The following is a 15,619-nucleotide window of genomic DNA, read 5'->3' on the forward strand; positions in this document are numbered from 1 at the left end:
GGGGGGGGGATCCCTCCTTCCATCTGCTTCAGAAGCCAATTTTATTTCCTCTTCTTAATGAGATTCAAGCATTCTACATTAGTCTTTCCTTGCTTTTTTGGGTCTGTGGTTATCCTGTACATTAAGACTAATGTCCACTTAGAAGTGAATACATACCATGAGTGTCTTTCTGGCCTGGGTTACCTCACTCAAGACAATATTTTCTAGATATATCCATGATGTCTTTATTTCTAATAGCTGAGTAGTATTTCATTGTGTAAATAAGCCACATTTTCTCTATCCATTCTTTTGCTGAGGGATATCTAAGTTATTTCCAGTTTCCAGCTATTAAAAATAATAGATGGAACATAGTTGAACAAGTGTCTTTTCAGTATGGTTGAGCATCTTTTAGGTATATGTCCAGGAGTGGCGTAGCCAGGTCTTGAGGTAGAACTATTCCCAATTTCCTGAGGAACCTCGAGATTGATTTCCAAAGTGGTTACAAGTTTACACTCCCACCGGCAGTGGAGGATTGTTACCCTTGTTCCCCATCCTCCCCAACACGTGCTGTCACTTGAGGTTTCCTATTTTTTATCTAAGCCAATCTGATGTGTGTAATATGGAATCTTGGGTAGCATAACTATATCCATTTCTGTTTCAGCCCTAACAGCCACATCATCTCAGCTTGTTGCTGATATAGAAAAAGAAAAAGAAAAAAGAATCTCTGTACAAGATAAAGTTGACCAAAAACTGTTTATGTTCAGCATACTCTGTGGCCTTATGGTTCCCAGAAATTCCCAACCATAAGCCAAGGCTGGCCCTAACCATAAACTTTACTTGGGACCTATCAAATGAAAGGTCAGCTAGAACTGCTTGTCTAGATAGCAAAAATAACTTGAATCAAAGATGACTATCCGATTCCATTGTGCCCACCATTCCCAACCCCAATGTGAGCTAATTGCAGCTTTCACCCTTTAAATATGCAATACAGCTTCACCTCAAGGAAGTGTTTCAGATCCCTAACTGGCCTCCTCCCTAAGCTCAGAAAATAAAGCTTTCATTTTAAGCTTCTGTATCAGGAAATGAGTTTTCTCAGCTTCCACCCCAAACTTCTACTAAGCCAAGGGTGGTCTTTGCAGAGTAGGGGAGGCACTCAAGATTTATACACTCAACCCATCCAAACTAAAAGCATTGAACTAAGAGTCTGCTGAAGTATGTGTCAAAAGATGGCCTCCTGAGAAGATGGGGATGCCTAAGATTTCTTTGATAACTTTAATAAAAGGCTTCTAATGCTCAGGCTAATTGGAATACTTCAGAGGGTTCACTGTTAAAATCTAATTGTCCTGGTACTAGAGAAGTAGCTCAGTTCTTAATAGTCCTTGCTCTCTTGCAGAGGACACCCATTCAGCTCCTAGTACACACGTTTGGTAGCTTGAAGCAAGTGTTTTACTGATAGCCCTTTTCCCATTATTCTCAAGAAGAACCTACAGGTTTTACTAGGATGACGTACACTGGGTAGAAAGAAAAAAAAAAGACTCATTTTCCAGGACTAGTGGAACTGGTTCTGAACTGACAATGATTCCAGAGACCTCAAAAGCATTGTGGCTTTCCAGTTAAAGCAAATACTTATGGGTATTAAATGATTGATGGAATTTTGTTTAAGATCTGATTCTCAGCTGGGCCCACAACTAAAGTTGTGTTTATTTCCACAATTCCAGCATGTATAAGTAAAATACAGGATTTATATACTCAACATGGCATTCAAACTAAGAGCATGGTACCAACACTTAAGAGTTGGCAGTGTTGACAGAAGAAACAGCTTTTCCCTCAAAAGTGCTTATGGCAGAGAAACACAGACTGAAGTTACCTGAAAATTCTGTGCTCCAATGAGAAAGCAGTTTCATAATGTCTTTCTAGGTTTGCAACACAACAGAACTTATAAATCAAGGCAAGTTTAAAATGCCTTAGTGTGCATGCCAGAGAGGTGAGTACATTGAGAAAAGGTAAGCCTGTTTATAGCACCAAGAAGTTATTCCATGATACTCTAAGGTCTTGAATTTATGTGATCTAGTGTTATTCTAAGTTAATAGCTTCAAATAGGTTTTTACTAATTATCATGGGATGGTAATTTAAATTATATATTCTAAAAGATTTTTCTATTATCATGAGGCATTAGTTCAGATACAGAGTAGGCCAAGGAGTGGTTGTTACAGTAGCTACAATTGGCCCAACATGGTGTCATGAGCCTTGGTTCCTACAAAAGTACAATCTCTCCACAGTACTGAAATTCCAATACATCAACAAATCTCAGTAAACAAAGCCTTCTTCCAAGAAGATTTTTGTCCATAAGCAGACACAGCCTCATTTCAGAAATTTTCCTTAACAGCAGAATCCCTACACTTTTTTTTTTGCTTTATTTGCTGATGTGTGATGGTTATTATGATTGAAAAAAACAAATGAGTCAAAATATCACTATTTGCAGATGATATGTTAGTATACATGAGCGACCCCAAAAACTCAACGAGAGAACTCCTTCAGCTGATAAACACCTTCAGCAAAGTGGCTGAATACAAATTAACTCAAAAAAAAAAAATCAGTAGCCCATCTGTATATGAAAGACAAAAGGGCTGAGAAAGAAATTAGGGAAACAACACCCTTCACAATAGCCACTAATAACTTAAAGTACCTTTGTGTGACTCTAACCAAGGAGTGAAAGACCTGTTGAAAAAACCTTCAAGTCTCTGAAGAAAGAAATTGAAGATGTCAGAAGATGGAGAGTTCTCCCATGCTCATGGATCGGTAGGATTAATATAGTGAAAATGGCCATCGTGCCAAAAGAAATCTACAGATTCAATGCAGTTCCCATCAAAATACCAACACAATTCTTTACAAAACTTGAAAGAACAATTCTCAATTTAATATGAAAAAAAAAAACCCAACAGTTGCTAAAACACTCCTGTACAACAACAAATCGTCTGGAGGTGCTCCATCCTTGATTTCAAGCGGTACTATAAAGCAATAGTAATTAAAAACTTCATGGTACTGGCATAGAAACAGAATGGTGGATCATAGAATCAAAAAGAAGACCTAGAAATAAACCCACACACCTACAATTCTTGATTTTAGACAAAGAAGCCAAAATCACCAAAAACATACAATGAAAAAAAAGACAGCATCTTCAACAAACGGTGCTGGTCTACAGGATATCTACATGTAGAAAAACACAAATAGATCCAAATTTATCACCCTGCACAAAGCTAAAGTCCAAGTGGGTCAAAGACCTCAACATAAAAACAGGCACACTAAACCTGTTAGGAGAAAAAGTGGAAAAAAGCCTTGAACTCATTGGCACAGGAGACATCTTCCTGAACACCACACCAATAGCACAGGCTCTAAGAACAACAATCAATAAATGGGACCTCATGAAACTGAAAAGCTTCTGTAAAGCAAAGGACACTGTCATCAGAACAAAACTACAGCCTACAGACTAGGAAAGGATCTTCACCAACCCTGTATCTGACAAAGGACTATTATCCAGAATATATAAAGAACTCAAGAAGTTAAAAAGCAACATATCAAGTAATCCAATTAAAAATGGGATACACAAGGACTATGCATGGAGATAACCTAAGACCCCTGCACAGAAGTAGCCCATAGCAGTTCAGTATACAAGTGGGTTCCATTGTAATAGGGACTGTCTCTGACATGAACTGATTGACCTACTCTTTAATTACCTCCCCCTGAGAGGGAAGCAGCATTACCAGGCCACAGAAGAAGACAATGCAGCCACTCCTAATGAGACTAGGATCAGAAGGAAGAAAAAGAAGACCTTCCCTATCAGTGGACTTGGGGAGGGGCATGCAGACAGAGGGTGGAGGAAGGGAGGGATTGGGATGGGAGGAGGGAGGGAAAAATAGGGGGGATACAAAATGAATAAAGTGTAATTAATAAAGAATTAAAATAATGGGGTACAGAGCTAAATAGCGAATTCTCAGTACAGGAATATTGAATGGCAGAGAAACACTTAAAGAAATGCTCAAAGTCCTTAGTCATCAGAGAAATGCAAATAAAAACAACCCTGAGATTTCCCTTAGTCATCACAATGGCTAAGATAAAAAAAACCTCAAGTGACAATACATGCTGGAGAGGATGTGGAGAAAGGGGAACCCTCCTCCATTGCTGGTGGGAATGTAAACTTGTACAATCACTTTAAAATCCATCTTGTGATTTCTCAGACAATTAGGAATAGTGTCACCTCAAGATCCAGCTATACGACTCCTACACATATATCCAAAATATGCTCAAGTAAACAACAAGGACATTTGCTCAAACATGTTCATACCAGCTTTATTCTTAATAGCCAGGACCTGGAAACAACCCAGATGTCCCTCAGTTGAAGAATGGATACAGAAAATGTGGTACATTTACACAATGGAATACTATTCAGCAATTAAAAACAAGGAAATCATGAAATTTGCAGGCAAATGGTGGGGTCTAGAAAAGATCAAGCTGAGTATGGCATCCACCCCAGAAGGAGAAAGACAAACAAGATATATATTCACTTATAAGTGGATATTAGCCACATAATATAGGAAAAACATGCTAAAATCTGTATACCTAAAGAAGCTAAATAAGAAGGAGGACCCTGGGTAAGATGATCAATCTTCACTCAGAAAGGAAATGGAACAGACATTGGAAGAGGGAGAAAACAGGAAACAGGACAGGAGCCTACCACAGAGGTAGGCTCTGAAAGACTCTACCCATTATAGCAGATGGTGAGACTCATAACCAAAGTTTGGACAGAGTGCAGGGAATCTTATGAAAGAAGGGGGAGACAGAAAGACCTGGAAGGGACAGGAGCTCCACAAGGAGAGCAACAGAACTAAAAATCTTGGCACAGGGGTCTTTTCTGAGACTGATACTCCAACCAAGGACCATTTATGGAGATAACCTAGAAACCTGGCACAGATGTAACCCATGGCAGCTCAGTGTCCAAGTGGGCACCCTAGTAATGGGAACAAGGACTGTCTCTGACGTGAACTCAGTGGCTGGCTCTTTGATCACCTTCTCCTGAGGGGGGGGGGGGTTGCCTTACCAGCTACAGAGAAAGACAATGCAGCCAGTCCCCATGAGACCTGATAGGCTAGGGTCAGATGGAAGGGGAAGAGAACCTTCCCTATCAGTGGACTTGGAGATTGGCATGGGAAGAGTTGAGGGAGGGAGGGTGGGATTGGGAGGTGATGAGGAAGGGGACTACAGCTGGGATACAAAGTGAATAAACTGTAATTAATATAAAAAATAAAAATTAAAAAATGAAAACAACAAATGGATGCACTTCGATTGTTATTACCCAAGAAAATTACAAGGCATAAACAATAACACATTTCTATTGGGATTACAGAAATCAATGCCACCATCAAGGATTTAAAAGATGCAAAGGTAATGGTTTCCACCACAGCTCACTATATATTACTTGCCCTATATAAAAACACGTGGAGAATTCTGTGATGAAACATTCCTTCCTGGAGAATGAAAGTTGATGATGATGAAGTTAGTGAGGAAGTGACTCCAGTTGCACTTGTTCTACGAGATGTGATTTCTTTGCTTGAGTAAATTAAAGGAACTTCAGACACTTGTAACCAGATAGGCTATCATAAATGCTTTTTTAAAGTACCTGTTCATATGGACCAGCAAAAGCAATTTGCTTTCTTCTGGCAATGCCAGGAGTACATCTTTATATATCTACAACATTTATGTTAATTCTACAGCCCTATATCATAAATTAGTTGAAAGGGAGCTAGATCTCCTGCTTCTTTGCCAAGGCATCACGCTGCTCCACTTTATGCTTATTGGACCAGGTTACCAGGAAGTAACACCTTCACAGGACTTCAATGCAAATTCCCACCAAAATTCCAATACAATCTTCATAAAACTTGGAAGGATAATTCTCAACTTCAAAATGAAACACAAAAAAACAAAAACAAAAACAGGATACTTAAAATACTTTTGAGAGACAAAAGAACTGATGAAGGTGTTGTTGGTCCCAAAGATGGAAGGAAAACAACCACTGACCCAAATCATCATGACCAAATTAATTAAAAGCAAGCAATTAATTAATGCAAGTGTTTTATTAATGTACACTGGCTAACTCTCCCAAAATTGGGGTTCAAGAATTCAGCATTAAATGTGAGAAAGGCATAGCTTTTATAGCTCAGGGGTACTGGGCTTCCAAGTGGAAGATTTGGTGGGCTAAATAGGGTCACATAACAAGTTAGATAATCTTGAAACAAAGACACGGTTGTAAGGTTGGCATAAAAAGGTAGTCATAACTGGTCATATAATCTGTTGAAAGAAAGGTAAAAGTACAAGATGTTTATAAACAGCGTTTTTGAAATAAAGACATAATTATCATTCCCAGAACAGGCAGTACAGAACCATTTGTAGTTAAGCATACAGGTAGGACCTAGACCAACACTTAAGGAACAGAAGTTTAATCATAAACAGAAGTGATCCTAGTTTGTCTTTACTATAAGATAGTGTTTACGCCATAAGATAGAGGCAGGTTGACCTGGCCAGTCCTGATCTCAAATTGTACTACAGATCTACAGTTATAAAATCAGCATGGCATTCACACAAAAACAGACATAGTGACTTGTGGAATCAAATCGAAAACCCAGACATAAGTCCATATACCAGTGGACAGCTGCTTTGTGATGAAGAGGTCAGAAATACACAATAGAGAAAAAGATAGTATATTCAACAAATGATACTGATCAAACTGACTGCATGTAGAAGAATGCAAAGAAATCCATACTTATCAAACAACTCCAAATAGATGAAAGACCTCAACATAGGTCTTAGACACTGAACCTGATAGAGGAGAAAGTTGAAAAAAAAATTCTGAACAGAACACTGATTGCATAGGCACTAAAAACAACAATTAATAAATTAATAAATGGCACATCCTTAACTAAAAATCTTCTGCATGGCAAAAGACACAATCATTCAGATAAGTTAGATAGCTACAGAATGGGAATAGATTTAACAACTACACATATGATAGAGGGCTTGTTTTAATTAGGGTTTCTATAGTTGTGACAAAACATCATGACCAAAAATGCAAGTTGAGGAGGAAAGAGTTTATTGAGCCTACACTTCCATCATCAAAGAAGTCAGAACAGAAATTCAAACTGGGCAGGTCCTATAGGCAGGAGCTGAATAGAGGCCATGGAGGATACAAGCCATACCGAATACTGCTCGGGTGGTCAAGAACCTGAGAGTAGATGGGCCAGGGAACAAGGTGACAACTAAATACTAGTATTCTGCTAAAAGAATATAACAATAAAATATAGCTATAAAATGTACAGAAAGTGTGAGACCTGGAAATGCTCAAGGATGTCTCTATCGAATACATCTCCTCTGTACTAAGGAACTCTGTGGAAGAAGAAGTGGTTGAAAGACTAGAACTAGAGTGGATGGAGGACACCAAAGAAACAAGACCTTTTAACAGCACAATGGACAACACAATAGATACACATATAAACACACAGACTGTGACAGTATATGGGTCTGAACCATATGGTGTCTTAGAGGAGATGAAGTAGATACATGCCCCATCCCTAACCCAGAAACCATTTCTATTTGATATCCACTTGCATATAAAACATTAGTTTTCGCCAGGATAATCTCATTTTGCAAAACAAATCACTCTTAAGTGTAGAACTCATGTGCTATAGAAGAGGCTCACACAAAAGGAACTCAAGAAGTCTTTGCACGTCCTTTATATATATGACTTCTGGTTTTGTATTTTAATGAGATCCCTGTATTGAACTTCTGTGTTTCTGTATCTGTATGTAGTTATTTTACTTTTTCCTTATTTTTGCTTCTGTTTCTTTTGACCTATTCTGATTTGTTTACTTTTTATTTATCTTACTGTTGTTTATTTTATTATTGTTGCTTTAAAAAACTGTGTATTTCCTGAGGAGAGACAGAAAGGGTATGAATCTGGATGGAAAAGGAGATAAGGGTGAACTGGGAGGACTAGAGAAATAGGAAACCCTAATCTGAGTACACTGCATACAATTTATCTTCAGGTAAAAGACAACATAATTTGTAAAGTGTGGGGTGTGATGGTAAATACTTGTAATCTGATAGCTGAAGAGGCAGAGATAAGAGTATCTCTTGTGCTACCATCTTGCTCTCGTTGGCAAGCCCCAGCTACTCTATGAAACATGAGGTGAAAGGCTTTGAAAGAATGACAGCCAAGCTTTTCTCCTTGTCTCCACATGTACATGAACACACATCCTTCATGTGTGCACATATGTACATTCATACACGCATTCACATAAAACACATTGCAACCATGTCTGTGTATATAGACAATTTTATTTATCAATAATATTTCAATATGTGTAGGTGAAATAAAGTGAAAATAAACAGGTGTATGAAATTTTCATAGCAGACTCATTGAGTAACCGTGCTTTAAAAAGTGGAAAATTTCACTTCACAATTCTTTTAGAATCCAGATAAAGTTTAATGAGTTAGCAGAATTAAAGCTACAATTTAAACTTCTATTGGGAACTGAGAGAAGATGAAGGCATTTTCAAAAGAAAGGCTTAAAAGTCATTATCAACAAAGAGCTACCTTTGAGTAACCTCAACATCAGGTGTTATGCCCAGTCCACAAACCCCAAAAGACCAAGAAAAAATAGACTCCACTGTAAATACGTGAGGTTTTTTAATTGTATATGTGTTTGAACATGGACTCAAACCTGCTGTGGAAACAGGAGAGGAATGCGGCCCTGAGGTCTAGGGGTACAGAGTTTTTAAAAGGAAAAAAAAAAACCACAAGCAGGGATTTACATGCTCTGGCATTACATGATTGGAAGGGAAATTGACTTTTGAAATGATTGGTCCACTGTAGGTGACAAGACTACAAACAGTTCTGGCCTGGTCATATGGGCCAGTTTCCTAGCAACTGTATACTTAGTGGGTGGGAAAAGAATGCAGGAAGGCTAGTTCTTCCCTCTGGGCATGACTGGACAAGTTTCCCACCTAGTTAGCCTTTAAAACAATACTCACTGATTTTTAAGTCATTGGTCTCTCACAGGGACACATTTATGATAAAAGGTAGAAAAAGTAATACCACAGATTTTATTTAAGTCATATGAAAAATCTTGTTTTGCTACGTGAACTACTAAAGTTTAAGAAAAATCTTTTTCTTAGAAAAAAAAAAAATGGGTTGCACCAGAATTGCTCCTTATAACATTCTGTCAGTCCAGCTCCAGAGGATTCCATGACCTCTTCTGACCCCTTGTGAACACTAGGAATGCACACATGCATACAGGCACTCACACGTATAAATAGAAAATATATTTTAAAAGAAGATGAAAAGAGAGATGAGATTTTCAGATGTTTTAAAGTACCCATAAAAATCTACTTTATTAGGAATCATTGCAATAGAGTAGACAAATCTATGTAAAAATTTTTTAACTTAGATGATGTTAAAAAGTCTTAGGTTTTAGTAGGCCATGAGTTGAAACTTCATAAGAATTTTTAAGTATATGCAAACTTAAAATATAAAATTACTGATAAACACTAAATTAGTTAATATTATTTGCATAATCCTAGCTGGAGTTTCATATAAATAAATGTATACATCAGTTAACTTGAGAAAAGTAGTAAGACTGAAGTTATAAAATACAATTTAAATGAACCTTAATATTACTAATATTACTCCTGAAAACCAATAAATGTCTGTTCTTTGTTTTTTGTCCTCTAATGTACTTCAGGTGTTTTGTTACAGGGGTAGAAAACTAACGCAATTGGGAATACCTTGATGGAACCATATTTATAGAATTATTAGAGTACACTCTAAGGAGAATCCTATGTCAGATATGCTTCTTAAAATAGAAAATATTGCATCTGGAACTATGTTTAACATATATATGAATGTACATTCATTATAAAAAGTGATGGGTTCTGTGACATTTTTATTCACTATATAATACCCATTGATTGACTTCACCCTAGTAGCCTTTCCTGTCTCTCTAGCCACCGTCTGCTAGGCCTTTTTTCTCTTTCCAATAGACTCCCTTCTACTATAACATGTATTATAATCAAAGATCATATTAAGTGAAATTTATGTGTTTTTATAAATCATTATGCTTATCATTATGTCTAGAAGCATCTGATGTGTTTTCTTATGATAAACTACAGCTTAAAAGTAATATCAGAAACATAGAATTCTGGAATCACTTATTACAGAAACTCCTGCTTCATTCAATTACGTACTTTCAGCTCTTAGTATTAAGGAAATGAAAAAGAAACACTAACCCAGCTGGGCCTCCCATAAACATCCATGGAGAATGAGGCCCTAAGAAGTACTTATAGGGAAGAAATGTCATTAGCTCATCTCCCTCTAGACCCACAATTATCATGTCATTTGGAGAAGGAAGTTCTGACCTTGAGGTTGTTAGAAAGTGGTACCATCAAACGGAAAAGTGAACTTTCCTAATTTCAAGAGAACATTACAATAGGAACAGCTGTGCTCTGAGTTTCCCATGTGTGAGAGATATTCTCCCCAGGCCACACCTGTCCATGTGGATTGACTGATCCTAACTTTGTGAACAAAACAAAAGTAATAATAATAATATTCCATTTAAAAGAAGTAGAAAGCATTTCAGTTTTCTCCAAGGTATCATTCCTGCTTCCAAAACATTTGTGGTGGCTTCCACACTTACTTGACAGTGGCTTCAGGATCCCACGTAGAAAGTAATAGCTCTTTTGCTGAAATTAAGAAAATTTCACCTCCTCCAAACACACTTGGGAAAGTAGTCTCTCTTGTAGAGCACACAGAAGTGAGGTAATATAAGTATATTATCAGCAGAAATCTTGCTATGGGACTGGAAAAATAGCTCAGTTGGTAGGGTACTGGTCTAGAAAGTATTGTGTATGTGGGACACCATAAAAAAAAAAGCAAACTTTCAAATTATAGGTACAGGTGAGGGAGGAGAAACCCAAGTCAATGTCAAACACAAGACTTTCAATAAGATCATTTCAATAAATGTCACAAGAAAACTGCCCAAAAACTCACTAATACAAATACAAGAAGCACACAAAACACAAAAAGACAAGCACAGAACCATTTTTTAATGCATCTTATAGTTAAAAATGGAACTCTCCTTTTTAAATTATTATTATTATTTTGTGTGTGGTTCTTTAAGTCTCTTTTCCCCAACCCCCATCCCTAGGTAAGAGAGAGAAGGTTACTGGAGAAAAGGGGTACAGATCCCTTGACTTCTTTCTCCTAGCTGTTTAGGGTTGATTGGTTCTATTAGGGCTATACCAATCTCCATCAACAGCAAACAATGCCAGCAGTCTCCTCCAAGCCACTGCAGCCCAAAGTGTTTTTGTCTACTCCAAAAGTCACACCATTCATCTCTGGTGTCTTTTAACTGCCACTTGCCACATGCCAACATCGCATGCCACACTTTCTTTTTCTGGGCTCTCATGTTTACATCCTCAGAGCCCTAGACTATACCCCTCTCTGTACCACACGATGCAGGTGTTTGCCAGCTGTCAAGGTGATGCCCTGCAAGAGACAATTACCAGCTGCAGACATACTAATGCCCAACTGAAATCCTACACTTGGAATTAAAACAAAAACATATTTACATAACATAACTGAGTTTACAAAGAAACTAAAACTTCCATTACATTAAAACACTAAGAATACAAAACAAATGAGTGGATGGAAGGCTCTAAGAGAAACACGGCAAATCACAAATTAAGACAACCCATCAAATGGAAAAGTGAACTTCACTAATCCCATGGAGTAGGAACAGCTGATTTCTCAAGTTAAATTTATAAGCCAGAAAAGCCTGAAGCAATAAGTCCCAAGTCCGAAATTATATCCAATTTAATAATATACCCAACAAAAGTACTGCTCTGATTGAAAGAACAGGAACAATTTTCCACATCATAGACAGTCATAAAAAATTATATTCAACAAACCAAACCTAAGGTAATACAGAAAGCATTATTTGGGTTGGAAGAAAATAATAAGCATAGCAGAGAGGCTGTGAAAAAATATGAGCCATAAGTATTAAAACATAAAGTCACAGTGAAAAAAAACAACAAAAATCAACAGCATGTTGACCAGAGCTAAAACACACATTTTAATAATAATTTAAACATGAATGGCATCAGTTCTCTACTCAAAAGCTGCAGAATAACTGAATGGATCAAGAAATACATTATGTTTACCTTCTTTGTCTTCAAGAAACATTTCTTAATTTTTAAGATAGGCACTATAGATTAAAAGAATAGACAACAGTACTACAATGGAACAAGGATGAAGGCAGGTGTCCTTATCCTAAGGTCTGACAAAATAGACTTTGGACTAAAACTAATCAGAAAAGATAAACTTCATTCTAATCAAAGAAAGAGTTGGCCAAGAAGACATTACCATCCTAAACCAATCTGTATCAAATTCAGGGACACACAATTTCATATCAAACAAATGTTACAACTGTATTAAAAGACACAGATTAACATGAATCCATTAACTGTAGGTGATTTCAATACCCAACAGGAGGTATCTCCTAGGTGGCCTCTAAACTTCTGGAAGTGATAATTAGTATACTTGCCTTTTTCCTGGAACTTGAGCTCTTGGAAAGCCTTAGAAATTTTATCTATCTATCTATCTATCTATCTATCTATCTATCTATCTATCTATCATCTATCTATCGTCTATCTATCTATCTATCTATCTATCTATCTATCTATCTATCTATCTATATCCCTCTTCCCTTCTTTCTTACCTCCTACCAGCTCCCCTCCCACCTTGACCTCATTGGCACAGGAGACAATTTCCTGAATAGAACACGAACAGCACAGCCTCTAAGGTCAACAATCAACATATGGGACCACATGAAACTGAAAATCTTCAGTAAAGCAAAGGGCACAGTTATCAGAACAAAATGACAGCCTACGGACTGGAAAAGGTTGTTCACCAACCCTATGTCTGACAGAGAACAAGTGAGTCTGTGTCCAATGAAGTCTCTACTTTCCTTACTAGAGTACCCACATGAGGCCTAAGCCTTCCATAGGTTAAATCTTTGTAGTGGGCCTAGGTCTAGTTCCTGCATGGTTGTTGCTTCAGTACCAACAAGCCTGTCTGGGCCCTGGATATTTGGCTATGTTAGTCTTTTTGTGAAGCTCCTGTCACCTCCAGGTCCTTTTCTCTTTCCTCTCATTTTTCCACAAGTTCCCTGACACATTCCCCAATGTTCGGCTGTGAGTATATATTCTATGAAATTGGAAAATCTAAATAAAGAGGATACATTTTTTTTATAAATAGGAATTACCAAAGTTAAGTTAAAGGCAGAAAAACTGAATAATCTTGTAACCCCTAGGAAATAGTGGCAGTTATTAAAAGTCTCTCAAAAAAAAAAAAAAAGAAAAAGAAAAAGAAAAACAAAGTTTTTCAATTTTGTAGAACATGGGCATTTTTTTTTCATTTCTGATTTTGTTAATTTGAATATTCTCCCTCTTCATTTTAGTTAGTTTGACTAGGGGTTTCATTATCTTGTTTGTTTTCTCAATGAACTAGCTCTGGGCTACATTAATTCTTTCTATCATTCTACTTGTCTCTAAATTGCTGATTTCAGCCGTGAGTTTGATTATTTCCTGCATGTATTTCTTTCGGGTGTGTTTGCTTCTTTTTATTCTAGAGTTTTAAGGTGTGTGTTTAATATGCTACTATAAGAACTCTACAGTTTCTGAAAGAGGGAACTTAGTGCTATGAATTTCCCCTTAGCACCATTTTCATTATGTCTCATAAGTTTGGCTATATTGTGTCTCCCTTTTCATTGAATTCAAGGAAATTTTGAGTTTCTTTCTTTATTTCTTCCCTGACTCAGTGGTCTTGAGTAGAAAAGTTTTTCAGTCTCCATGTGTTAATAGGCTTTCGGTTCTTTCTGTTGTTGCTCAGTTCCAGCTTTAATCCAAGGGGATCTGATAAAATACAAGGGGCTATTTCAATTTTCTTGTATCTATTGAGGCTTGCTTTATATTCTTCAGGACTCTGAGGGCACCAGGAATGCACATGTGCATACAGGCTGGCACACACATTCATATATAAATAAAAATGAATTCATCATTTTTATTTTTATTTTTTAAACTTTTTTTTCATAATTTTTAAAAGAAGAAAAAAATCCTTTAAAAAATCTAGTGGTGTTTTAACTGCAAGATTTTCAGCACATTGATGATTCTCTTATCAGAACTGATGTGTACCAAAGGAGTAATGGTGGGATAGGCATTCATCACAAATTTCTGAATAGTCAGGATGAATGGGTCATACATCCACACAAGGACTGAGGTAAATGAGATGACAAAGTCCACCCAGTATAAGATCACAAAGAAAACCACCAGCAGCAAGATGGTCCGGGTGGCCCTTTTCTCAGGGGATGCTCTCAGGTGGCTGATGCTATGAAGATGCTTGCATTGCCTCTGATGTCTGAACAAGATTATCACCATGTATACACTTGTGGTCAACATAACTGCAACAAGAAACACATCCCTGGAGGTTGTCACTGTTAAAAACAATCCTCTGATGGTGTAGTTCATTGGGAAGACTACACAGGATTCAGTGACCTTCATCTGGTTTGTCTCACTCACATTGGTAAATCCACCAACATAGAAGATCAGGTAACTATTGAAGGACAAATTGAAAGACCAAATATATAAGAAAGCATAGATCATGTATTTTTTCATCTTACGTTTAAAATTTGCCAACAGAGAGCTACTGGGACTGATAGTGACAGCCTGGAACACACTAAGGAGGCAGGTGATGCAGATAGAGAGGCCTCTCAGCACCCTGTGTATGTAGAAAGTCGCCTTACATTTGATGTAATTCTCAATGTTCAGTGACTCAAATATGTCTGTAAGCCAAATATCTCCTCCTGTGATTAGCATCATAATATGAATGAAAGTTAGTTGACAAGACATCAGGTCCATGGGCTTAGGTCTCTGACCTAGGATTGTGAAAGAATAGGAAAAAAGGAGAAACATATTGGCCAGGACTCCAAGCCCAGCTTGAATATAAAGGACATCCTTTAATGAGGACATAGGTGAGAAGTGTATTCATCTTAAGACCATAGTGGAAGCATAGTTCTTATACCTGAAAAAAAAAGATTACTCATCAAACTTGTAATCATTTGGACAGTATGTCTGTATCATAACTCCATTTTCCCCACTAATTTTTGATTAATCCGTATTTCTAACTTTTGAAGTTCCAGACTGTCCATCATAGCCTACATTTGTATATAGCCTCCATGTCTTGCTTTTATATATAGTACATATAGATTAACAAATGCATCCACATTCATATCTATACAGAACTGAAACTTTGTGAACCTGCATTGCACCTGCATATCAACTTTAGAAAACTAATCCTATTGATTTAAATTGCCTCATGTTATTGTTGCCACCTAAAATAGTAGTGAGGATCACCAAATATTAATCACATTTGTACAACTGAACAAAATTGTGTCTGTCTGAAAGAAAAAAATCACTAAAAGAATCCAATCAGGTGAGTCAGTCTCATAGTCTACAATTTTACTATGCAGTATTTTGTA

The 15,619-nt window shown here is 37.1% G+C and overlaps 1 protein-coding gene across 1 annotated transcript; it reads right to left on the minus strand.

The window, feature by feature from the left end:
* Positions 1-9,868: 9,868 nt before the first annotated feature.
* Positions 9,869-15,140, minus strand: LOC129675133 (vomeronasal type-1 receptor 90-like). Its single transcript, XM_055605157.1, is given in 2 exon segments — positions 9,869-9,893; positions 14,212-15,140. Coding segments are annotated over 2 exon segments (954 nt in total).
* Between the last annotated feature and the right edge of the window lie 479 nt (positions 15,141-15,619).

This window comes from Psammomys obesus, unplaced genomic scaffold (genome assembly GCF_907164565.1).
Source record: "Psammomys obesus unplaced genomic scaffold, mPsaObe1.curated_primary_1811, whole genome shotgun sequence".
In the NCBI taxonomy this organism is placed as follows: Eukaryota; Metazoa; Chordata; class Mammalia; order Rodentia; family Muridae; genus Psammomys; species Psammomys obesus.